This window comes from Salminus brasiliensis, chromosome 1 (genome assembly GCF_030463535.1).
Source record: "Salminus brasiliensis chromosome 1, fSalBra1.hap2, whole genome shotgun sequence".
NCBI classification, from domain to species: Eukaryota; Metazoa; Chordata; class Actinopteri; order Characiformes; family Bryconidae; genus Salminus; species Salminus brasiliensis.
The window spans coordinates 33,317,022-33,342,363 of NC_132878.1; the positions used below are offsets into that span (position 1 = coordinate 33,317,022).

At 44.4% G+C, this 25,342-nt stretch overlaps 4 protein-coding genes across 5 annotated transcripts in view; 2 read left to right on the forward strand and 2 right to left on the reverse strand.

Moving 5' to 3' along the window:
• Positions 1 to 2,173: 2,173 nt before the first annotated feature.
• Positions 2,174 to 8,071, reverse strand: fam89a (family with sequence similarity 89 member A). The gene is made up of 2 exons (XM_072678153.1): positions 7,679 to 8,071; positions 2,174 to 7,120 (listed from the first exon to the last, which is right to left on the reverse strand). Exons 1-2 carry the CDS (start codon positions 7,916 to 7,918, stop codon positions 6,845 to 6,847), a joined length of 516 nt encoding a protein of 171 aa, XP_072534254.1. The 5' UTR covers positions 7,919 to 8,071; the 3' UTR covers positions 2,174 to 6,844.
• A 2,703-nt stretch (positions 8,072 to 10,774) lies between these two features.
• sprtn (SprT-like N-terminal domain) lies at positions 10,775 to 16,017 on the reverse strand. The gene is made up of 5 exons (XM_072695422.1): positions 15,251 to 16,017; positions 14,698 to 14,797; positions 14,435 to 14,563; positions 13,685 to 13,976; positions 10,775 to 13,425 (listed from the first exon to the last, which is right to left on the reverse strand). Exons 1-5 carry the CDS (start codon positions 15,556 to 15,558, stop codon positions 12,395 to 12,397), a joined length of 1,860 nt encoding a protein of 619 aa, XP_072551523.1. The 5' UTR covers positions 15,559 to 16,017; the 3' UTR covers positions 10,775 to 12,394.
• Positions 16,018 to 16,265: 248 nt separating this feature from the next.
• exoc8 (exocyst complex component 8) lies at positions 16,266 to 18,736 on the forward strand. Its single transcript, XM_072695435.1, has one exon. The coding sequence runs from the start codon at positions 16,388 to 16,390 to the stop codon at positions 18,440 to 18,442; it is 2,055 nt and encodes a 684-aa protein (XP_072551536.1). The 5' UTR covers positions 16,266 to 16,387; the 3' UTR covers positions 18,443 to 18,736.
• Positions 18,737 to 22,288: 3,552 nt separating this feature from the next.
• Positions 22,289 to 25,342, forward strand: part of trim67 (tripartite motif containing 67) — a 59,081-nt gene continuing 56,027 nt past the window's right edge. For both annotated transcript variants that reach the window (XM_072678166.1, XM_072678176.1), the window contains exon 1: positions 22,289 to 23,213. In XM_072678166.1, the coding sequence (XP_072534267.1) occupies positions 22,374 to 23,213 (840 nt within the window). In that variant the 5' untranslated portion in view covers positions 22,289 to 22,373. The remainder of the gene's footprint in view (positions 23,214 to 25,342) is intronic.

Sequence of the window (25,342 nt, forward strand, 5' to 3'; positions counted from 1 at the left end):
TATAAGTATAAGATCCTTGAGGAACATTTGGAGGTTCTTCCGTTTGAAACTGGAGGAACGTGCTTTGAGGAACCTTCCAGAAAAGGACCGTAGAAGAAAAGGATTCTCAGGGATACCTTTAACAGTGTAGCAAAGGGGGGAAACCCACGTAACACCCAGATAGTAGAAGAAACACACTGTATTGTATGGTTATTGTAAACATTCATTAAAAAGGACACACACACACAGTTCACACAGTCCCTTAAAGAACCATGTGCTAAAACTAAGTCTTCTATGGCTTCTCCCTAAAGAATCATTTTTTAAAACCCTGATTTCTCACTGTAAGACTGCAAATGTAGTCGATCAGTCAAGGCATGTTTGGTATCTGAAGTTTTCTTTTACGTTGCTAACAAACACTCTGCTCAGATTGTCTCTCGTCGCCTTTCTGTCAGTACCCCCCCCCCCCCCCCCCCCATAGTCTCTCAGCTGGTCTCTCAAAACACACCTAGATCTTCATCTGTTTGGTGCAGACAAATCAGAGTGGTTTAGAACACAGTGCTGCTTTCTACTGAACTGAACTCTATGTCAAATATTTCCAAAACAGTTAGCTGAAGACTTCAGAGTTTACCACAACTGGTAATCTGGTGTTTTACGGTGGTCTATATACTGATATATGCTCCACTTTTTATGTCCCAGGTTAGCATTATTGGTATGTATACTGAGCATATCGTCGCAGTCCACTAAAAAACACATACTTTCTCCAAAATGGTGACTTCGCAGGAGAAGGCAAAAATGCTCTTAGCTTTGAATGGAAGTCAATGTAAATAAAAATGTTTATTCCAAGTAATTCAGAGCATTTCTATTTGGTCTATTCATCCAGAATTATGTACATGGTGTACAGAGCAGCTACAGGGTTCAAACCATGGAGAAAACTAAAAACGGACACAAATGGAGATACATGGTTTTCACTGGACAGCAGAGATATGAATGCAGTCATGAAACGCAGACAGAAGTGCTGACTGCAGACTGTGTAACACTACTGCGTTTATTACTGTTGATGTGCGGTGCCGCCATCTTGGTTTTTTAAACTGAGGGTTGGCGAGGCTTTGCCGCCTTTCTCAGTAGAAAACCTGACCTGTGGGGGAGTTCCAGTTGAAATGTTCTACTTGAAACCCAGAAATCCAGACAACCCAGTTGAAATGGAACGCAGCATTACTCTAATAGTGTATAAACACAAAATTAAACATCTCCACAGAGCTGAATGATGAGGGCAGCCATTTTAGGTAAACGACGCCGCTTTTACCTCAGCACAGTATCACAAACTGTAATTTAGTGTGCCTGATTAAATAAGGTCCTGTTACTAAATTGCTTTAGTGAAAAAAAGAAACCTTCAATGTTGTAGAAGCAAATATGATTTTGTGTGTATTGATGGAGATTAGATGGTAAGTCTACCTGCAGTGTATTTGTTAAAGGTGCATGTATTTGTCACTGTACAGCGAAATGTGTCCTCTGCATTTAACCCATCTGGTAGTGAACACACACACACACACACACACACACACACACACACACACACACACACACACACACACACACACACACACACACCAGTGGGCAGCCAACTCCAGCACCCGGGGAGCAGAGAGAGTAAAGGGCCTTGCTCAAGAGCCCAACAGTGGCAGCTTGTCAAGCCCGGGAATCGAACCCACAACCCTGTTATCAATATCCCGGCGCTCTAACCGCTGAGCCACCACTGCCCACAGGCTAGCAATGTTAGCCTAGCATCACCTGCTGTAAAACATAGTCAGTTCTAAATCATGTCCATTACATTTGGATGGTACAGTTTAGATGCTCTGTAGAAACACAACCATTTAACCAAGATTAAACTAATAATTAATTGCTATCACTTTAGTATTTTCTGCAAGTTTTGGGGGGGTCCCAAGGATTGTAGGATTGTGGGTTTAATCCTCACTCTGCTCGCAGTCTTTATGGAGTTTCGTGTTCTCTTTCCAAGATCTCTGGCAACAGAACACCTTAAATTGCTACACTTGCTTACGTGATCCCACAGTCTGCTGTAGAATTTTTTTAAAAAACATTATATAATTCTCATGAGTCAAAGGACCTGTGAAGCATCTTTAGAGGAAAGGTCAAAAGGCTGGTAGCATGGTAGCATCAGTGAAAACAATGCAGACAGTTTCATCTGATGTGATTTATTCCTTTAATATAATTACATATACAAAAAAGCATACAAAAAAAAAAAAACAATCCTCCAAAACTTACAGTAGTAAGGTCATTCTGTAGAACGCACACATATGAACTTCACTCTGGACAAGCCTTTTTGTTCGCTCTCAGAAAGAAAGTCTGATTTCAACTGATAAAAAACAAAAACACCATAAAAATAGCCAATCTTGCCATCATGTTCATCCATCACTCATTTACAATCACAGCACACAAAGCATTGGAGGAATGCATCTCATGACCAACTACTGATGGAGTTCATCGCAAACTTTTTTTTTTTTTGCACATTGCTGTGAACAAATGGGATTTCCACAAGGGAGGAAAAAAGATATATACGATATGATGCGATACAATAGTTGAGTGGTGGAGAGACATTCATGAAGGTTTTTCTAGAACTTCCTACCAGCTGTATATATGTGGTACATGCAGTTACTGATGTCAGAAGTGATTGACGGAGACGATTGCAAATCCAGAATGCTTGAAGAAGTCTGGTGTTTGAGGCCCGGGCTGTTCAGAAGGCACTATGTGAGGAACGATCAGTGATGTTTCTATGTGAACGTACACAAAGCCTGGCAGCATATACAGACAATAGACATATTGTTGCCACTGTTCTGGGCTGGCTTACCACAAAAAAAAAAAAAAAAGCATCTCAGCACAAAGACGGTTCTTAAAGGTGGCCGTGCGAGCATCACCCGGAACACCCTCTTAACCAGTTAAGATGATTTTAACACCACGATGCTTTTAGGAACCTGGGCCCTGATTGTACATTGTAGTATAGCTCTGCCCAGACCCCCTATTTACGATTCTGTAAAGCTCGTCCAACCTCTCAGCAGTAGCTACACACGAAACGCACAACTACTGCAGCATCATTGTGAGTGTATGATATGGCTGATATGGTTCTCTGAGAGTTACCGCACAATTCCAGACTTCTCAAAAGTGGTTTGGTATCAAATGCTGCGTTGTAAAGAAAGGAGCACTATAACTACCAGCTGCAAACTATGTATTCAGAGTGGTGCTGAATGGAAAGTTTGCTGGAAGTTAGCTGGAAGTCTGAAAAGTTTAACGGCAGAATTACAGAAAGTTATTACGCGAAAGAGCTACACATATGCTAACTGGCGCCTTGGGCTAAAGTCTTGGCCAGGAACGTGTTTATATCTGTTCATGGTGGAGGGATACATACAAGGCTCTGTGGGGTGTAATAACCCCCAAAGATAAACATTGTTTTTCATGTTAACCCCATCCAATCCCATCTAAACCCCAGAACGAGTTGGCCCAATCATCAGGAGATCACATGTTAAATCCCTGGTGATGCCACAGCAATCTAAGGCCAGGAATTCAAGGGAGGGAAGAGAAGAGCCATTCATTTGTGTCTGCTGATGTGAGGAAATGAGCCACCAGGTTATTCAGAATGATATAGCACACAGTCTGGAGCAGAGGTAGAACAAACAGCTTTCTTGGTTGATCTCCTCTCACTGTCCATTATGGAGAGTACCTTGCTAGTCCTCCTCCTGGCCTGTGTTGTACCTATTAAATGGGAACAGTGGGACAGAAATTCAGATTCACACAATCCCCCTTAAACCAAATGCAATCGACCAGCCAAGACACACCATGTGTAACCCATATTGACAAGTTGCAAACTGCATAACTTAACCATCACATGCCTGCATTATTAAGCCTTCGTTCACATACCGAGGTTGCAGTGGTATGGATGCGTTGGTATGAAGCCCTCAAATCAATGAGGTCCCTAATAGACATGTAGTGCACTACTTGATCACAGAAGCTGTGAACTCTAGGAGTGCATTAGAGTAGGGAGCCATTTGGGCATTAAGCCTTGGTTTGATGTTAATGATGCACGTTGTTCATTCCCATGATGTCATTGATTTGAACCACACCTGCATGTCATTTCAGGGCGCAGGTTTGTTTACGCTATGCAGAAACAGTTCACACCACCCCATTCAGTGCGGCTTGGAACATGAACGTGGCCCATAACTTGCACATTTATGTAATGGAAGCCACATAAGTAACTTTTTTTGATGCAAGCATGTGACGAATCAGGCATGCAGTTAGCCTCATGCTCATTGGTGGACCATTTGCTTCTATTGCTTGTTAGCTACGTTACGCTCATAGCACAAGTATAAAGCTTGAGAAGCAAACTTGTGACACCAAACAAGGTCTTGGCCGATTGACTACATCTGGTGAGGGTAGCTGCAGAAACCTGAATCAGAAGCCCCCCTAAATTCCAAACAGGGCCCACAGCCATTGCAGAGTTTAGTGGGTTTCCTGGTCTAGAACACCCGATTCAACTCCTCTTAGAGTTCCAGTTCCTACTGCCCCAATCTGACACCGAATACAAATACACCAGTCATCATGCTCTCAGTAAACTCTGCACCAGTTTCTGGAGCTAACTGAACCTTTATCCTTTCAGACATGATGCCAAGGACTGCCAAGCGGCATCACTTCAAACACCGTCCACCTCGAATACCAGTACCAGAAAGACGCAGCACAGAACCGTCCGCCAATAACGACAACGTATCTTAAGAAAGATTTACGATGCCATAGCATCTCGAGTGAGTAGAACTGATATGCAGCTTCATGTAGGATATAAGCACAGCATTTGTCTTTGGTTTGCGTGCCTGAGCAGTGATCAGTTAGTAGGAAACTTAACAGAGTAAGAGTAAAAAATTACAATGGAGGGAGCATTATGGTGCTTGCTAATGACTCCCTTGACATACATAAAGGAGGAATCCATCGATAATGGAAGACATTAGGCATGTTAGCACCCATATTAGTATGCATATAGTATTGTAGCCTGGTTTTTAATATTCCCGCAGTAATGTTTGGTTTGGTTCGAATGTGCATACCACAAGCAGTAATTTGTAGACTAATGAAAGGGGTTGTTTGTGTAGTTTTAAAGGTAAAAGTAAAAAAAAAAATCATGAACATGACTCATCACTTAGCCCAGACACAGTCAATCAGGCAAGCCGTGTTTGGTGTCTGATCTGGAAAAAGTGGGCCAACATTGCTTTTTAAAAAAACAAACAAAAAACATTGGCCTTAGATTGTCACCAATGTAAATTGCCAAAATTATTTATTTGCTTTAAATATTTCTAAAAAACTTCTATAGACTGAGGTGCTCTAAACCACATCAGGCACATGAACATCTGGCTGCACTTCAAGCGAGGGGCGTTTTTGGAAGTGCATTTACAGAGATGGAATTGGTGACAATCCAAGCCCAGTGTATGCTAGCAACTTTAGCCTAGTATCTCTCGTTGTAAACGAATGCACAAAGCAGATACCAAACACATCTTGGCTGATCGACTGCACTTGGGGTTAGTTATGATTCAGGTTCAAGCAAACCTTTTATTGCCAAATTATTCCATTAACGTACAGGCTGTCTAAATAATTCCTGCCATGGTAAGAAATGCCATTAAAACATGGCGCAGCTGTTCAGAACGTGTGTGTGTGTGTGTGTGTGTGTGTGTGGTGTCTTGCCTGCGGTTTCAGCAGAAAGTCTATAACAAAAAAGAGGAGCTAGTAAAAACGCTGCTGGATATAAGAACATCAGAAGCCGTTGATTACTATATCTGATCTCTAGCATAAATAACCTAGATTTAGGAGGAGGATCTGCTTGGGGTTTGGTGGTTATACCCTGGATTACATGCTGGAGCAATATAGGTAGCATTTCCAGCATTATAATTCATTCACATTTTTTTTTATCGCCCATTAAGAGAGCTTTTATAGCAACCGCCACATCTCTCCGCCACATCTCTGACTCGTCTGTTGCTATTCCAGCTAGACCAAGGTCACATTTCTATCCCACAGCATAACCGATTTTTCCCATGCTTCGGCCATATAAAGGCGTCCATAGTTCATAGCAACTGTTGCTAGCTTGTATCGCAGTCAATTATTTTGTTTGTGTGCGAAAAGTTTCTTAACGTAATCAGGATAACGTGAGCATGGTGGTTGGCGATTCCCTGGCTGGGCGAGCAAGCCCCGCTACATCAGTAAGAGTCCTTGGGCAAGACACCCTACGCTGCGTTCTCCTTCCTCCGTAAACAGGAATTTAATGAGAATGTGAAGTAGGAGACTCAACTTTATGTAGCGAACATGGGTCTAACGATGCTCACAATACCGAATTCATAATTCAATAGCCTTATGATAGTTTGAACTAAATTTTAATGGAGGAAGTATGATGACCGTCCCCCTTTGTTAAATAATCTGCCAAAAGAGACCAGAGCTGGCAGGTGAGAGGACTGTGGCACATCACATGACCATAGCAACTGTTGCTACAGAAGATCACTTTTCTGGGCGAAGCATGGATAAGTCAGTCAAGTTAAATGTTTTTAGTGTAAACGTGAAGATTACGAGACGCGCTTCACTCCTCATATACAAGTCATAAAAAAAATTAAACGTCCATTAAATCAGAACAAATCCTATACTGTATTATATAATAAATAATCTCGATTTATATCTTCTATAGAAAAAAGTCTGCAGGAAAAAACAAGGGGGAAGAAAAAGCCAGCAAAAACAGAAGCAGCGTCGCAGCTCTGTCTCAAAGAGAGCAGCCTCCTGCCTCCGCTGCGGCCCAGCCGGCTCAGGGTTGCAGCCAGAAAGGCAGCACAGTCTCTCATATCGTGACGTGAAGGGAGTCGTGAAGCCACTTGCCCTGGGCCGTCCCGTTCTGGGGCGACAACTCGGGCCCTTCTGGCGTCTCCGTGGGGGTCACTCCGGACTCCGTGTAGTACTCGTCATCTTCGTCAAAGTAGCCGTTCTCCATCCCGTATGGGCCATCAGCGCTGGACCCGGCCGACAGGTCCTGGCAGCTGCCCTTGTACTCCTGGATGGACTCGTGGAGGGACCAGAGCTGGCAGAGCAAAGACATATCTTGCTGCCTCAAGCCCACCTAGGACACACACACACACACACACACACACACACACACACACACACACACACACACACACACACACTATGTAAATACAAAAGAGCCATTTGTTGACTTGAAAGGCCTATATCTAGCATTTTGTCCATTTTTCTTCCTGAATGCACCAAAATATTATACATTAATCTTTTTAATCTCACATAAATTTAAGTTAATATTTAGTTTATTCTATTTCCATGATTTAAAGTGACTTTTGACAGCTTTTACATCTAGAAACAGAATAAACCGGTAACATATAGCTATAGCTACCTGATATACTTTGACACCTCTGTGTTCAGAGTTCAGCTGCCTTTTAGCACCAATGTAAATAATAGTAATAATAGTAATAATAATAATAATAAAACTACTTGGAGTAGCCTGGCTTGACAAAGGGCACATTTTGACCACTCAGACGTCGTGGGCTTTAGAGAAGGTTAGAAAGCCAGGGCTGCAGCAGTGTTCACACACGGAGCTAAAGCAGCTGTTGCTTTTCTTTCTTCTCTCAGGATTCAGCTCTCCGCTCAACCCAGCCCCGCTCACCATTTCCTTTCTGAGGAGAGCCAAAGCGGCGTCGAGGTTGGCCGGTTTGCTGGCCAGCAGGCCGTCAGCGTTGGCCCTGCCTCGGCTCAGGTCGTCCTGGATCATGGTTTTCTTCACGTACACCCGCTCCATGTCTCTCCAAGAGCCGCCGCTCGAGTTCAGCAAGCCACTCAGGCTCTTCGGAAGAGGGGGGAGACCCTCGATACAGGCCGGCGTTCCGCTCGCTGATTTCCCGTTCATTTTACCTCCGATATTTGACCGAACTCGGATATTTGACCGAATTTAGTCGTAAACAGACGCTAACCGAGGCGGAAACACGGTGGAGGAGAACCGACGCCCAGCGTCAAAACACAACGGCACAGAAGAGCCGAGCTCTCCCGTCCGTCCGCCGAGGAGCTGAAAATCGCTGCGAGAGGAGTTTCACTGCTGCGGCCCCTTTAAGAGGACGAGGCTGACCGTGACGTAAGGAAAAGCCTCGATGAATATTCATGAGCGGTTTTTTTAATTATTATTTTTATTCTTTAGCGTTTTTAATAAACAAAAAGAAACCCACTAGGAGTTTCCGTGTTTACATTAAAAAATGACAAAAAAAAAAGCAAATGAAGGTTTTTAATCAGACAATTTTTTTTCAAACACACGGCTCTTTTACATGAATTAATAATTTAATATAACAGATTACAAAATAAATTAGACTCCGATAATACATTAAATAAATCTAAACACCACGTTATTAAAACGATTTGTAAACACATGTTTCAGTAAAGAAACAAAATACAAAAAATCAAAGCTGGGTTTTTGAAACAGTAATTAAACATTGAAACAATTGATTCAGCAAAACTAACAATCAACTACTTTAATTAAAGTAATAAAGTAATTTTGTTTGCTAAAAAAGAGACAATCATAACTGTAAACAGAACAGATTGTAATCTGAGCTCATATTAGCTGGCTTACTGTGCAAAAGAATCATCTTTGTTGAACAGTCGCATTTCATACTATTTGGAAACCCTTAACACCCTGTGTTGCAGTGTTCCTATCTGACTGTGCTTTATGTGCTTTACAGTATGAACTGTTACAGCCTCCCAAAGTCAGCTGGCAGGACCTTGACTCCTAAACGCTGTGGTCCAGGCATGGTTTGGGGTGAGGTCAGGCCAGGAAGCCTAATGTGTCAGGAGCGGTGAGCAGATGGCCTTCAGTGGAGCTACACAGACTGTCCTGCCCTGATACGGCACACACACACACACACACACACACACACACACGAGCACACACACAAGAGCACACACCCTGCCGCAGATGGAGACAAAAGCATTCCAGTCCAGCGCCATGTGGCCAGCACAATGGCCTTCACTGCACTCACACACAGCTGCTATGTTCTAAGATTGTTTAGGCCCAAAGGCGTGCTAAAGCGTGTAATGACACACACGGCAATTGTGAGCGGAAGACAAGGGCTCTCGCCAGCTTCCAGGAGCTTTCATCTGAAAACAAAGGAGGAAAGGAGGAGGGAGAAAAAGTCAACTGGAGTGTCACCTGTATATGCTAGCACTGACAGCTGGAATCCAAGCTTGCTGTACAGACACATGTATGAACAAACTGGAGATGGCAGGCTATCACTGTCTGTCTTCCAATACAGGCACTATACAGACAGCTGAAGTGAAGAACTGATTATCTGGTCACAGTGGCACCTGTCAGGGGGTGTGACATACATTTGGGTAGCAAGTGAACAGTCAGTTCCTAAAGTTGATGTGTGAAAAATGTAATAATCAGCGTAATAATCAGAGAACATCCCACAAGAGTTGGGTTGGGATGGCTAGACGACCCAAAAACGTCCCAAAAATGGCAGGACTTGTCTGGGATTTTCTGCTATGCAGTTCCAGATGCAGATCCAGTCGATTTTTGAGTGTGGTTACGATGGACACCATTATCCCACTATGCAGCATGAACCGGAAAGGGGGGGAGCCACTCACACTCGGGGAAGAACTTATAGTGGCATATGTTGCCATAGCAATGCTTCAAAACGTCCTGTTAGTAGACAATGGGTTCGTATGTTAATATTTAAGTGTACTAACCTGGCAAATCCACACTGACTAAGACTAGTCTGTGCCCTACAATATTAGTGTGTAGTACACAATTAGGACACTGCCCGAGTCTTAATTGAAATGTTATTACTCGCAGTTGTTTCTACCAGCTTCCAAATGACTTCCCACGCTTCACGTGAAGGTTTGGGTGAACGTACGCAATATGTCCAATTGCTGGTCCAAAATGAGGACACCCCTTCAAATGCATGCATCCAGCTACTTAAAGCTACGCTCATTGCCGACACAGATGTGGAGCAGATAAACATGAACCTATTGGCATAATGCCTAAACTATTACTAAAATACTTTTAGGAGGAGTAAAGGAGTTGAGGGTGAGGTGGGGTGGTAATCGTCCAACATCATGGCCTCACTAACACTCTGAACACAATCAAATCCTCACAGCAGTGCTCCAAAATCTAGTAGAAAGCCTTCTGTGGACAGTAGAGACAGCTAGTCCCAAACTCTCTTTAAAATACTCTTGATTCCTGAAGAAATGAGCAGGTGTCCCAGTACTTTTGTCCATTTAGTGTATGTCCATCTTCATGCCATTCCCTGCCATTTCACAATATATTTATTACAGAATCGCATTGGAGTAGTTCATGATTGACAATTTTAGAGTTTGTTTCCCCCAATAAATGAAACACAGGTATGACACACCAATCAAACGTCTATCTCTTTGTCTGTATCTGTCTGGTCAGTGTACTCTGGCCTTCAGGAAGCACATCCTGTTAGAACAGGAACTCTCAATGGTGTGTACGCAGGACGTCAACATCTGGTTACTGTTAGTCAAATGTATTGTCAAGTCAGGAATGTGCAAAAGCTTAGAAAGGCCATGACTTAATGCTTTGGTTTGTACCTGATTCAGCAACAGTTTTACAAAATAACAAAAAAAAAAAATGAATGAAAAAGTATGAAAGGAGCGCTCTCAGAAAGTAACAACACAAGCGATCATGAGAGTGAAACACCTTGAAACATTTATGTATAGTTAAAAAAAACATTTATTTCTTCAACACAAACAAGGATATAGACAAACATCTCAAACAGAAACACAGCAAATAAATGAATTAGGCACCTTGATCCCTAGTTATTCCTTTAAAATAATTTAACACTATAGAAAAAGTAGCAGCATCATGTTCAGTCTTAAAATGGTGGACCCAGAAGACAGAACCCGAACAGGTTAAGTGTCCACTTACATGTGAAAAACAAAACCAATACAAACAAGGTTAAAAAAAAAATCCAAATCCATGTTTACATTACAAACAAATCTAAACGCTTCCCTAAACACTAGAACGCCCAGGAATGACATAACAGCTTTCATGAGTCATTAAAGAGGTATTCTTCTACGACACCCAACACCTTATTATCTCACCCTTGAGCGGTGAAAGGTGATTAATATGGTGTTACCTGAGCAATGTTTTGTGCATCGGACATTAGGCAAGACGTCATTACATCAGTCCTTTAGGCTGAGAACAAATGCTGTGCGAAGTAAGACGCTTTCTGGGTGGGGCTGACCTTTAAAAACAGGCTTGATTCTCCTCAAAGAAACGGTCATGGACGTGGCTGACATGCAGAATGAAGAACAGAAAGCATGCACAAGTATTATTGATGACCCAGACATGAAAACGTCCTCACTACGGGCTGACCTTGCACACAGTGGAGCACTTTTTTAACGCAGAGAGGTGAACAGCAAGCAGGCGAAATTCAATACCGCTGAATTGGCATAAAAAGTGTCCCAAGACCTGCAGAGAGGACGGGAATGACTGGCCTAGTGCCAATTATGCTGTCGATCACAGTAACGCTGACTAATCCCAACACCTTTACCATAATTGGGACACTCTCTTGGCAGGAGGATGGGATGCTCATTAAGAGCTTGAAATGAAACCAATGTTACAGTCCACAAAAGATGACCATTTTGCTTGACTGTAATTCTAAAGTGCAGCACCAAACATGACACATTTAAAGAAAATCTGTTGAGTGGCAAGGCTGAATTCCAGAACAGGCTACGCTGGTGCGCCCAGAAACATTATCTTGTTGAACCTGAGATATAAAATGTTATATTTATCTGATTAGTGCTTTGAAATGATTCAAGAATCAGTCAGCATAGTAGACCAGACTCACCAAAGTGAATCTGACCTGAATCCCTCGCATCCATAGTGCATTAAAAGTCACTGAATGCTTATCAATGATTTATGACTTTTTTATGACTGAAAATCCCTGAAGGGCGAGGTTACGGTCTATGGCCAGAATATGCGACCACCACAAATCTCAGTCAAGCTGAACCATTAATGTAAATATTCAGAAATGACCACACATAAAACACATAAAAACACAATATTACCACAAGTGTGAGGATCTCCAATGACTTCTGCATTACTGCAGCTGAATAATACTTACCTAGACTAAAAACTGACCATGCCACAGTAGTGTTCATGTACTTAAGAAGTTCACTATATAGAGAAAAGGGATCAATTTGGGATTCACCAATTGTTTGCTTTTAGAGGATCAACGTGAAGTCCTCATTAATACTAAACTTTCTATTTCAATCATGATGTGGTTCTTACAAAGTGCTAAAAACAAACACATTAGAACGCATTCAAACCCATCAGAACATTTCACGACACTCCTCTGCCTCTCTGTACTAATCACTTGAGGCAGGAGTCTAAATGTACATTAATTTGGGACTCTAGCACTTTGCTCTGGCACACGGGACAGTGCACAGTGACAGGCACAGTGCTGTGGGAGGTGCTAGCCACCTCAGCAGTTCCACCATTAGCCCTTCCCCCCTCTCTCTGCTCCCTGGAGGAGGCAGACGCAGACGACTGCTTGACCTCCCTCTGAAAGAAGTCAAAGATATGTGCAGAATTACGATCCTCCCTCGATCTCTTCCGCCCTCCTGGAGAATCCGTGCCTGACTTGTGAGGGCTCCCGAAGGGTCTGGAGGAAGTTGAGGCAGGAGCATGTGAGCCACTTCCAAAGTATTTTGTACTTGTAAAGGTAGAGCTGCTTCCTGGCCTCTTTTGGTTTCCAAAGTTTGCCACACTGGAAATGTCTGAGGAATTTTTGGGGCTGCCAAAGTATTTAGAAAGGAGTGGCCCTGCAGAACCAGGCTTTGGTCCAACAGAGTTATTGGAAGAACTCTTGTTAAACGGGTTAGTTTCAGTACAGCTTGTACCATGAGAAACCTGCCCAGAGGCTTTTCGGTCCAAGGCACTACTTACAGTTGGTTTTCTAAAGGGCTGGTTTGATGCTGTGGCTCCAGTGGCAGACTTTAAGGCATTTGTGGTGCTAGCTGCTTTCTCTGGAGAGTTTAGGCTCTTGGCCTGGAAGAGGTCCTGTACTGTCCTTTGTTTGGGTCTCATCAAGCTACTATTTTCTTTTGTAATTCTCACAGGAGAGCCATTGATGTTGATGAAGGCTTTGGTGTTGCTGACTGACCTTTTAGGAAGCACAGTCACAATGCTGGTGCTGACTCTCTGGTCAGCCTGGGTTGGAGTCAGCTGTGGTCGCGTGTCTGAGGGTGAAGTTTTAGCTGGTTCCTCTGGAGTTCTCAGCAAGGGTGTGGGACTTGGGATGGGTGGTTTCTGTATGGATGCTGGTAGCTGTGTGCTCCCTCCGAGAACAAAACCCTTGCCACTGAAAGGAATGATGTTCCTGATATCCTGGGAACCAGAACCTAAACAAAAACAAAAGAGTGACTGCATTCAAACATGTTCTAACTGCAACATATAGAACAGATTAGTGAGCAGTTGATTGGATAACTTGTGACCAAAATGATCTGGTGTTTTTAGGTAATGTGAATGCCTTAATTCAACCAAATACACAATCAGAGTTGTCACAGCATTGCATTTGAGACTCCTTGAGACCCTATCAGCTCCTTTAAAACAAGCTGACTGGCGATCAGTTTCATGACACAATGACACAGCCTAAATCACCTGCAGCGCTGCTAGCTGGCATGATTTTGCCTGCAGACTTCTTGGAGGCGTTCTTATCCTTCCTCTCCACGTTCTTGCCCTTTTTTCCATAATTTTCTGGCTCTTTGATCTTAGTATACGTTCCTCCACAGGTTCTCCGATGGTCCTCCCACCAGGGGTCTCTGGCTGAAGGAGCTCGGTTCATCGCTCTCTTTACGTAACCAAAGAACGGCTTGCGGTTCTGACATGGCCCATCACAGCGCCACCAGTGCTGCCGGTAAACATCCACCTCATCATGGAAGGAGTGATAAACCTGGAAGATATGGGAGACATGGGAGATATTACTGCTCAGAATAAAGTGTGATACAGGATGTAAGCATCATGTAATACAGCTCAGTGACACAGCCTAACAAGCACCTTGCTAGCCAACCCATTCGCAACACAGATTTACAACTCATCTACCTTCTACCTATACTCATTGGCCATTTTCTCAGGCATTCCTACCCTATAGGAGCAGTACAGTTATATCATGGTCTCAGATCCACCAACCAAACGCCTCTGTGGACATTAACTGACCACTGATGCATGGAAAAAGGTGAGCTATAGTTTGTAACTATACACCAATAAGCTGTATATATCCCTTCAGCGTCAAAGCTGTGCTGAGAAACTCAGTAAAGAATGGAGCAGAGAGTGCAGGATAAACTACTTGACTACAGATCTACAATCAGTTCAATTCAACTTAATTAAAGTGAAATTCAGTGAAATGCATACAGAGATGTTGGTTCCAGTTGCGTTATTGATTCGGTTCATATGTTTGCAGAATTCAGGCCCATGACCGTCCCGGTCTCTGTTGTTCTGGGTCACGAACAGCAGTGCGTGTATCATCTCATGTAGGAGTGTCTAAGAACAGAATTTCATACAGGTTGTGTGAAACAGTTTTGAAGAGCAATATGATTAAACCAAAAACTGCCAACACCATACAAATAACACAACAACTACATTCAGTCATATTTATGTTATATTTATTTACCAACCTCCACCAGGTCTTTTCGGGGTCTGAGTTTCAATAGCGGCTCACTGAGACGAATTGAACACAGACCACCTCTCCCTTCATAAGAGCAAACACCAGCACACCTGGATCAAAAGATTGGAAACATATATTAAACAACTTCGCTAGGTCCCAAGTAATTGAAAACACTTAGCAAAGGCATGTCAGAATCCAGTCCTCACATGCTACAGCACTGAAGACTTCACTGACCCTCCTCATTAAACATACATCAGGCCTATTTAATACAGATACTGTTCTGCACTACTGAAGCAAATAAATGTATTAGGTGTATCGGCATCAACACTGACCGATATGTACAATAAAAACATTGCATTTTGGCATAAGCCCAGGATTTCCATATCAGTGCATCCCAAAACATTGTAAAAACTTTTGATCAAAAGTTCAGATATTACTCGAGGGTCCTGGAGAACGTAGCTAGCTAGCTAGCACCTAACAGTGCAGACAAATCAAGAAGCTGTGAACAGTTTAATGTGAATATAAAGTGATATTCAATAGAGCAAATATCATCTCAAGCTCACAGTGTCATTCGAGGGCTCCACTTGACCTCCACCCCGCTGAGCTTCCCCCAGAAGAACATGTCGTTGAACTGCAGGAACATGGCTCGGACATCAGGACTGGGGTCAAGCGTCTCCCACTTCTCGTCCACTATGGAGAGGGGTGCTCGAGGGTGGACAACAGTCCAGTCAGACGAATCAGCAGAATCAACTCTCCGCTTCTTGCTGAAAGGGAAGCCGTCCTGGTCTTCATCGGTCCATGAAGGAGCCAAGGCTTCGTTATTGAACTGCTCCTGCAGCTGCAGAGCGAGGATGAAATCCTCATCTGCCATGATGATGACTGTTGTTTATCGCTGCCTTGTTTTTAGCTAGGTTGTTGTTTATTCATGAAACGGCACTGACTATTACCATCCCCACCGCTGTAACTACCGTTACGCCTGCTGGGACACCCATTCGGAGCACATTTACGATCAAATGTGTTTAGCTGTTCAAATGAAGGTGAAATAAACTTGTTATTTTGATGCCAGAGCGGCTCAAATAGAAAGAGCGAGAAACGGCTCCCTGCTCATAAGCGACGAAGCAGAATTCAAATGAAAACAACCGATTATTTTGTCAAATAAATCTGTATTTTAGCAGTAGAGCAAAGTCTAAATCTCGCCAGGAACAAGCTGAACGATATATTATGATTTTAAAATGCATTTAAAGCGGTTAAAAGCCAATCGTGTTTGTTTCTGAAAGAAAACAAACGTTAGCATGTAGCTAACCAGCTAGCGTTAAGCTCCTCCGGTTCGGAAGAGCCTGCCGGGATACGTTCAGTCCTCCGGGAAACGTAAACAGAGGGCGTGGCCGTCAGACCGGAATTGCATGTACTGTTTTATTATTATGTATTTATTTATTTATTTATTTTTACAAATAAATACGATGATAATTACTTCGTTCTTTGGCCGTTTTTTAAAAAAAAATTTAAATAAATAAATATTAAAAAGGTTTAACCTACGATTGGCAGTCTCGTGCTCTGACGTAATCAGGAGCCGCCTTGTTCTCTTTCCTGAGGAGGAAGAAGGCTGGTAGCAAAACAGTAATGGTGGCTTGATTTCGACAAATAATACGATTGTCTGGGCGATTTCTTCCCATCCTTATAGGAGCAACACGGTCTTTGAGATGACTGACACTGGAGGCAGGCTGCGCAAGCAGCTGGAATCGGCTAATTTCGACCCGCAAAATTACGTGAAGCAGCTGTCTCAGCAGTCAGATGGAGACCGAGACCTGCAGGAGCATCGCCAGAAGATCCAAAGCCTGGCCGACGAAACGGCCCAGAACTTGAAGAAAAACGTCTACAAGAACTACAGGCAGTTTATTGAGACTGCCAAGGAGATTTCATACTTGGAAAGTGAGATGTACCAGCTGAGTCACATTCTGACTGAGCAGAAGAGCATCATGGAGAGCATCACCCAGGCCCTGCTTTACACAGACAAGGACGAAACCGCAAAAGAAATGCTGGCTGCCTTTCCCAAAGAGACAGAAGAGGTGAAGCAGAGGACCTTGACAACGCTGCTCGAGAAGGTGGAAGGGTGCAAGAACATCATGGAGGCACCTGGCAGGTATCTGGTCTACAATGGTGACCTCTTTGAATATGACGCTGATAACATGTCACAGATTCAGAAGGTACACGCCTTCCTGATGAACGACTGCTTGCTTATTGCTACCTGGCTGGCGAACAGACGTGGGACTGTCAAGTACAAGTATAACGCGCTGTACGACCTGGAGAGCTTTGCGGTTGTTAATGTGAAAGACAACCCGCCCATGAAAGACATGTTCAAGATTCTGATGTACCCGGACAGCCGCATTTTCCAAGCGGAGAACAGCAAGATCAAAAAAGAATGGCTGGAGATCCTGGAAGAGACCAAGAAAAACAAAGTGGCGAAAGACCAGCACAAGAAAGAGGAGGAGGTCCCCACGTCGCCAGTCCGGCCAGAGGCCTCTACCAACCCCTTTGATGAGGATGAACCTTTGGATTCAGAGGAGTTGGTGGACCTGAGCCCGGAGTGGATCCAGGAGCTACCGGAGGACCTGGATGTCTGCATCGCCCAGCGGGACTTTGAGGGTGCTGTGGACCTCCTGGACAAGCTGAACGAGTACCTGAAGGACCAGCCAGTGACTCCGCGGGTCAAAGAGCTCCGGACCAAAGTGGAGGAGCGTGTCCGACAGCTGACTGAGGTCCTGGTGTTTGAGCTTTCACCTGACAGATCGTTACGTGGGGGTCCCAAAGCGACCCGCCGGGCTGTGTCCCAGCTGATTCGTCTGGGCCAGTCCACCAAGGCCTGCGAGTTATTTCTGAAGAACCGTGCGGCTGCAGTGCACACGGCCATCCGCCAGCTCCGCATTGAGGGTGCCACGCTGCTCTACATCCAGAAACTCTGCAACATCTTCTTCACCAGCCTGCTGGAGACAGCCCGTGAGTTTGAGACGGACTTCGCAGGCAACACAGGCTGCTATTCGGCCTTTGTGGTGTGGTCCCGCTCGGCCATGAGGATGTTTGTGGATGCCTTCAGCAAGCAGGTGTTTGACAGCAAGGAGAGCCTGTCCACTGCTGCGGAATGTGTCAAGTTCGCCAGCGAACACTGCCGGCAGCTTGGCGAGATCGGCCTAGACCTCACCTTCATCCTGCAGTCATTGCTGGTCAAGGACATCAAGGCTGCCTTGCAGAGCCAAAAGGACATCATCATCGAGGCTACCAAGCACCGCAACTCTGAGGAGATGTGGAGGAGAATGAACCTGATGACCCCTGAAGCCCTGGCCAAGCTCAAGGACGAAATGCGGAGCTGCGGGGTCAGCACCTTCGACCAGTACACGGGTGACGACTGCTGGGTCAACCTCAGCTACACCGTGGTGGCCTTCACCAAGCAGATGATGGCCTTTTTGGAAGAAGGCCTGAAGCTCTACTTCCCGGAGCTGCACATGGTGTTCCTGGAGAGCCTAAGGGAGATCATCCTGGTGGCCGTGCAGCATGTGGACTACAGCCTGCGTTGTGAGCAGGAGTCTGAGAAGAAAGCCTTCATCCTGCAGAACGCCGCCTTCCTGCATGAGACGGTGCTTCCTGTGGTGGAAAGGAGATTCGAGGAAGGTGTGGGGAAACCAGCCAAGCAGCTACAGGATCTGAGGAAGAGCTCACGGCCTGTCCGAGTCAACCCAGAAAGCACCATGTCTGTGGTGTGACGGGGAGTATAGATAACGTTAATTACTAGTATGACAGCTTCAAATGTCACAGTGCTTCTTAGTGCCACGTGTGTAATTACCATTGTTTGTAATTACATCATTAAAATGATACAAAAAATAGCACTCACTCACTTTTCTAAGAGGTATCTTAGGGACGGACAATTTTAACCAGCTAAACTACACGTGTTGTGCAGTAAATGAATGAATTAATGAATGAGTGTGACTTCAAATATGATAAAATACACTACACTACACATAATCAATGCTAAAAGCACAATAAAGCCCTAAAGCTTATTTCCATTGTGGTCCTCGTGACATAAAATAGACAAAATAAACAACACAAATTACATAGTATTCATTATTTACACTCTTAAAATGTTCTTGAGGGGCTCTATTGCAGAATCATCTCTATGATAAAATGCTATTGTATTTAAAAAAAAAAAATGGTTTCCATGTAGCTAAATGTGCTATATGGAACCCTCCCTCCTAAGAGTGTATTTTACTGTTCTGGAAAATCACACTTTAAAGGGGATTTCCTTCCCTTTTTCAACATTTTGGCATAATTCAAGATAGGTCAGACTGGTTTGGTGGATAAAATCAGTGGAATGCCCCTGAAAGCCACATCTTAGTAGACTGTTACACTATAATAAAATTCTTATGCAGACATTGCCTTAAGTCTCTGACACTTTAACGATACATTTTTAAATACATTCGCAGCAGGGAGATACTAAAGGGGGTAAATGACCATTGGCTCTTATCAACACCACTGCATCCTTATGGTTCATCATTTTGTAGCTGCTATACACTGGAAAATGGAAGCTGTGTAGGAGTGAGGGTGGAGAACTTGGGTGTTTATATGGGGTTTATGTCACCTTTCATAAAAGGTCACTGTTGTTTAACCTAGTAATTTACAATGCCAGTAACAGATCAGTATCAAGGCCTGCATGAAGTAAATGAGCGGTGGTAGAGTACAGTAAACAGTAAACACATTCAGATTAAAATGATGCTTTTCATTTAATTACACTACAATATATTTCTAATGAGGCTGTCTGATGGCTGTCCGTCAGTATGTCAGTTGGTGTTGGACTGCTCAGTATTGGGGTTGAGCAGAACTGCTTTAGTGTTATGTTTGTATCTCTTGTCCAAGGCAAAAATTGCCAACGATATGAAGTTACAGCGCTTTTTACAGCGTCCCACTCATGTTGGGGCACCATGTTTGGTACATAGCCATGATAAGTACATCTCAGCAGTAATCTTTAGTGCTTTGTTGCATATCTCTTGCCTGCAAATCTGTGATTTACAGACATCACCAGGTGCTGAGTACCTTCTCTGGTGATGATTTGCCAAGCCTCTAATGCAGCCATCTTTAGCTCTTGCTTGTTTTGGGGCTTCGTTCCCTCAATTGTTCTCTTTAGCATAATAAATGCATGCTCAGTAGGATTTAGGTGACTGGGGACTGGCTTGACCAGATTCAAGAACTTTTTTACTTTGAGAAACACTTGTGTTGCCTTAGCTGTTTGATCTGGGCTCATTAACTTGCTGTAGGCTGAAGTACCGCCCGATAAGTATAAAGCATTTACTGGAACATGAGCAGATAAGAAGTTCCTGTATGCCATAGCATTCATTGTTCTACTGCCTTCAGCAGTTACATCGTTTCTGAGGTTAGGTGCATGAATACCTGTGGCAGCCATACATACCCAAGCCATGACACCCCCACCACCATGTTTCATAGATGAGTTGGTATGCTTTCGGATTGTGGGCAGATCCTTTTTGTCTAATTCTTGGTCTTGGTTTTGTCTAATTGAAATGAGGGGGCAAAAAGGTGAAACTCAAATGACTGCAGATACCCTTAAATTAATGTCTGAGGTGCAGCGGGCCACATTACAGCAAAAAGTGCCTTTGTCCTGGACATTAAGGTGGGCACTGTGTGTGTCTGAACCTGATAACATGCTTGTAGCCAACATTGGCCCTTGGCTGTTTTCCTCTTCTTAAATCAGAGATTTTACACTTTGGTGCCCCCTGGTGTGTAAAGACAGATAATCCAGTGAAAGGGAGGGGAGGCTTCGGATGAAATCCTAAGGCTCTAATGGAAGCTACCCCTACTGGACCGATGAAATGTCCCGTTCATCTTCATTAAAGACCGATTCCACTGAATTGTCAAATGCATCCATAATTGTGTTACAACAACTGTGATACAAGCCATCATTGTAGAGAAACCTAATGACTTACAGTGGTGGTGACAGGAACCAGGGGTTGCCATGATTACAACCCAATTATATATATATATATATAAAATCAGTGAAATCAGTGACTATTAAGTGTCATATGTAATGATGATGATGGTCAAATCTGAGGGTTTCTAGGCCGGCCACCAGAGTGACTCAGATGTTTACAGGTCCACTTTTACAGGAGCCCTCCAGTGCCAGCCCAAGGAGAGTGACTGTAGTCTACAGCTCTGAGGTCTCTTGGGCTAAAAGAGACCACTAAAGTGAAGTAATCTGAGTCTCAAAATTACGTTATTTACACCACAATGGCTAAATTAAGTAGAATTCCCTATTAATGTCCTACACATTCAGCACCAGCACGGTTTGCTGATTTCCCCGCTGTAATAACAGGAAAGTTGAATCAGGCATGCTTGAGCAGGAAAAGCACAAAACGGTGCAGGAATCCGGCCCTCCAGGAAAGGAATTGCCCACCCCTGCTCTATGGCGTTCATATCCAGCATTAGGCCCTAATCTACCAAACAAAACCAGGCTGGTTGTAGCCTGGTAAATGGACAGGTGATTTAGAAAATGCATCCTTTAAGGTCTCTCCTTGAAATGTAGCCTAGAAAACACTTGCACTGTAGGATGAAATAGAAACGTATCCATAAATTCACACACATCGATCACACTCGAGAATCCTGGACTTGGTGTCTCTTTTTATTCACCTACTGACCAATAAATGCCGCTTATAATGTATATAGTTAAACAGCCTAATGAGACCTAATGAGAAAATGGAATTGAAAACAGCCCAACGGGAGAAAAATCACATTAAAGACAGCTTAAGAAGCTTAATCTCAATTCTACGAGGTAGCTTCTCTGAAATAAAGCCTAGCACTGCTGTTGTGTGATGGCCTTGCCCTAATTATTTAGGGGCCGTTTTCTCTAGCAGCCCCTTTGAATACAAATGGAAACGCCTGTGCAGTTTACACGCTCTGTCTTCATTTGGACGCGGCTGATAGCACAGGCATTTTCTTTAAATTGCAAATGAATTTTTTTCTTCGGGCTGGTTGACCCTTATTCAGGATACGGGGCCGTGATAGATTTTCTTCTTTTAGCCTTCGCCTTTTTCGCATTTAATTAGGGGGATTAAGGGATTTGTAGTTTTTAGCCGCGAGCAGTCGTTTAGATTCGATTCAGTACGGACTACAACAGCCACGACGCTCTGCTCTTGTCGGGCATGCGCATAGACGTTGTTTTCCTCACCCGTTTTCAGGCAAGCCTCGCCCTCCTGCGCTAGGATTGGCTGGTAGGTGGTCCTGTCATGCGGTGCAGCGTTCTAGAACGCACTGCGATTGGCTAGTAAGTCTCACTCACAAACATTCTAGAACGCTTCGCGCGTGTAAACGACCAGCCGTTCGTGACCAGGAGCGGGAGGGATTTGCTGATACAGCCTTCTAGAACGCCGTTCTGCCTTAGTGTTCTAGATCGCTGGTTCTTGAATGTAAACAGTGTTCTAGAACGTTCAACACAGACGATGGCCAATGTGATCTAATTAGCCAATCGTAGCGCTCTAGGGGGCGGGGCTTGGCCCTAATACGGGTGGGAAACGAAACCACAAGCGGTGTATGTGCGCGCGCGCGCGCGCGTGTGTATGTGTGGGGGGAGCTGTCCGAGTGGAGCTGGTGCTGTTGGGCTCCTTCTCTCGCTGTCTCTCCGCTGCGCTCGCGATGGAGGAGGAACTGAAATGTCCCGTGTGCGGCTCGCTCTTCACGGACCCCATCATCCTGCCGTGCTCGCACAACGTGTGCGCCGGGTGCGCGCGGAGCATCGCCGTGCAGACCCCCGAGGGTGAGACCCCTCCTCACGCGGCGTCGCACGGCCGCTCGGCCGCCTCGGGGGGAGCACCGGACTACGACTACCTGGACGTGGACAAGATGAGCACGCACAGCGAGACGGACAGCGGCTACGGCTCGTACACGCCGTGCGCCAAGTCGCCGAACGGCGTGCGCGTGTTCCCGCCGCCGGTGCTGCTCGCAGCGCGCCACTGCTCCGTCACGTGCCCGCTGTGCCACCGCAGCGTGTCGCTGGACGAGCGCGGGCTGCGCGCCTTCCCGCGCAACCGCCTCCTCGAGGCCGTGGTGGCGCGCCACCGGCAGGGCCGCGCGCGCGCCGTCAAGTGCCAACTGTGCGACCGCAACCCGCCCGACGCCACCGTCACGTGCGAGCAGTGCGACGTGTCCTACTGCGCTGCGTGCCAGCAGAGGTGCCACCCCGCGCGCGGACCGCTCGCCAAGCACCGGCTCGTGCCGCCTGCCGCGCTCGCTCAGCAGCAGCAGCAGCAGCAGCAGCAGCCCGCCTCCAGCAGCGCCGGCGCGACCATCAACGCGGCCAGTGCTGCTGTAGCCACGGCAGCACGCGCGCCCTCGACCTGCATGGAGCACGAGGCGGAGAACTACAGCGCGTACTGCGCGAGCTGCAGGACTCCCGTGTGCTATGTGTGCGTGGAGGACGGCAAACACGGCAAACACGACGTGAAGCCCCTGGCGGTGATGTGGAAACAGCATAAGGTAAGAGAGAGAGAGAGAGAGAGAGAGAGAGGGGAGAACGAACACCTGTAGCGCTGGGGTAACACCTACAGTACTGAACTGGTGTTTATTGAGTCTCATACATACAAAATTTGCAGAGTACTGTGCTGAAGAAACACCAGCAGTGTTGGGCTAATTTTAGTCCAGCAGTGTTGAATTAACGTATACACAGTAACACTGTAGAGTGTTGAACCCTGCAGTGCTGTACCACCATCAGTGGTATTGCTTTAAAGCCTACAGTGGTGAATGAACACACAGTCCTGAACCAACACCCTGCAGTGACAGAAGCTCTGTACCCCTCTGAACACCTAATGAACAAAGCTCCATTCATAATGCTGTGCAGGCAGAGCGCTGAATTAACATACAGTGTTGAATGCCTGCACTTATCGTGTTAAATAAGTGACAGTATTGATTGAACACTGTGAATTCATCACTTATTCAGCACTGCTGTGTTCTTTCAATTCTACACGTTCCACTTCCACCTTGCTAAAGTGTTAATTCTGCATGACAAGGTGGTCATCCAGCCTTAGCACTTTTAGGTATTCAATCGATGCTGCTAGGAAGTGTTAATCCAGCCATGAAAGGTATTTAGTTACTATTATAGTACTATTATGTGTTTGTTTTATACTGAAATTGGCTAATGCTGCTCTGTAAGGTATTCAAGAATATTGAAAAACATTTTTCCAGCACTAAAAAGTGTTTATCCAGCTATCCAGGAAATTAATTAGTTCTGTAAGGTGTGTATTCAATACTAACATAAGATGCATAAGATGTTCTGAAATGTAACCATTTAGTTTTGAAACTTATTTGCCCACCACTGATAGGTGTTTATTCAGCTCTGATAGATGTTTATTCAGCACTGACAGGTGTCTTTTCAGTGTTGTAATGTGTTAATCCAGCACTGATAGGTGTTTATTCAGCAGTGTTAGTTGTTTGTTAATTGTTGTAATTTGTTAATCCAGTTAATGTCTCTAATCAGCACTGATAGCTGTTTTTTCAGTGTTGTAATGTGTTAATTCAACACTGTTCGCTGTTTATTCAGCCGTTAGGTGTTTGTTTAGTGTTGTCATGTGTTTTTCCAGGACTGTTAGGTGTTTGTTCAGTGTTGTAAGGTGTTAATCCAGCATGGGTAGGTGTTTGTTCAGCACTGACAGGTGTTTGTTCAGTGTTGTAAGGTGTTAATCCAGCCCTGATAGGTGTTTGTTCAGTGTTGTAAAGTGTTAATCTAGCACTGATAGGTGTTTGTTCAGTGTTGTAAAGTGTTAATCTAGCACTGATAGGTGTTTGTTCAGTGTTGTAAAGTGTTAATCTAGCACTGATAGGTGTTTGTTCAGTGTTGTAAGGTGTTAATCCTGCACTGATAGGTGTTTGTTCAGTGTTGTAAGGTGTTAATCCTGCACTGATAGGTGTTTGTTCAGTGTTGTAAGGTGTTAATCCTGCACTGATAGGTGTTTGTTCAGTGTTGTAAAGTGTTAATCCTGAACTGATAGGTGTTTGTTCAGTGTTGTAAGGTGTTAATCCTGCACTGATAGGTGTTTGTTCAGTGTTGTAAGGTGTTAATCCTGCACTGATAGGTGTTTGTTCAGTGTTGTAAGGTGTTAATCCTGAACTGTTAGGTGTTTGTTCAGTGTTGTAAAGTGTTAATCTAGCACTGATAGGTGTTTGTTCAGTGTTGTAAGGTGTTAATCCTGCACTGATAGGTGTTTGTTCAGTGTTGTAAGGTGTTAATCCTGCACTGATAGGTGTTTGTTCAGTGTTGTAAGGTGTTAATCCTGCACTGATAGGTGTTTGTTCAGTGTTGTAAAGTGTTAATCCTGAACTGATAGGTGTTTGTTCAGTGTTGTAAGGTGTTAATCCTGCACTGATAGGTGTTTGTTCAGTGTTGTAAGGTGTTAATCCTGCACTGTTAGGTGTTTGTTCAGTGTTGTAAAGTGTTAATCTAGCACTGATAGGTGTTTGTTCAGTGTTGTAAAGTGTTAATCCTGAACTGATAGGTGTTTGTTCAGTGTTGTAAGGTGTTAATCCTGCACTGATAGGTGTTTGTTCAGTGTTGTAAGGTGTTAATCCTGCACTGATAGGTGTTTGTTCAGTGTTGTAGGGTGTTAATCCTG

Bases quoted from the DNA above. Each gene is read 5' to 3' on its own strand.
- fam89a (XM_072678153.1), bottom strand. From the start codon at position 7,918: ATGAACGGGAAATCAGCGAGCGGAACGCCGGCCTGTATCGAGGGTCTC. The intron at 7,121-7,678 runs GTGAGCGGGGCT...TGTGTGTCCTAG, and splicing joins CTCTCCTCAGAAAGGAAATG to GTGGGCTTGAGGCAGCAAGA.
- sprtn (XM_072695422.1), bottom strand. From the start codon at position 15,558: ATGGCAGATGAGGATTTCATCCTCGCTCTGCAGCTGCAGGAGCAGTTC. The intron at 14,564-14,697 runs GTTGGTAAATAA...TTCTGTTCTTAG, and splicing joins CCCGAAAAGACCTGGTGGAG to ACACTCCTACATGAGATGAT. The intron at 13,977-14,434 runs GTATGCATTTCA...CATATCTTCCAG, and splicing joins CAACTGGAACCAACATCTCT to GTTTATCACTCCTTCCATGA.
- exoc8 (XM_072695435.1), top strand. From the start codon at position 16,388: ATGACTGACACTGGAGGCAGGCTGCGCAAGCAGCTGGAATCGGCTAAT.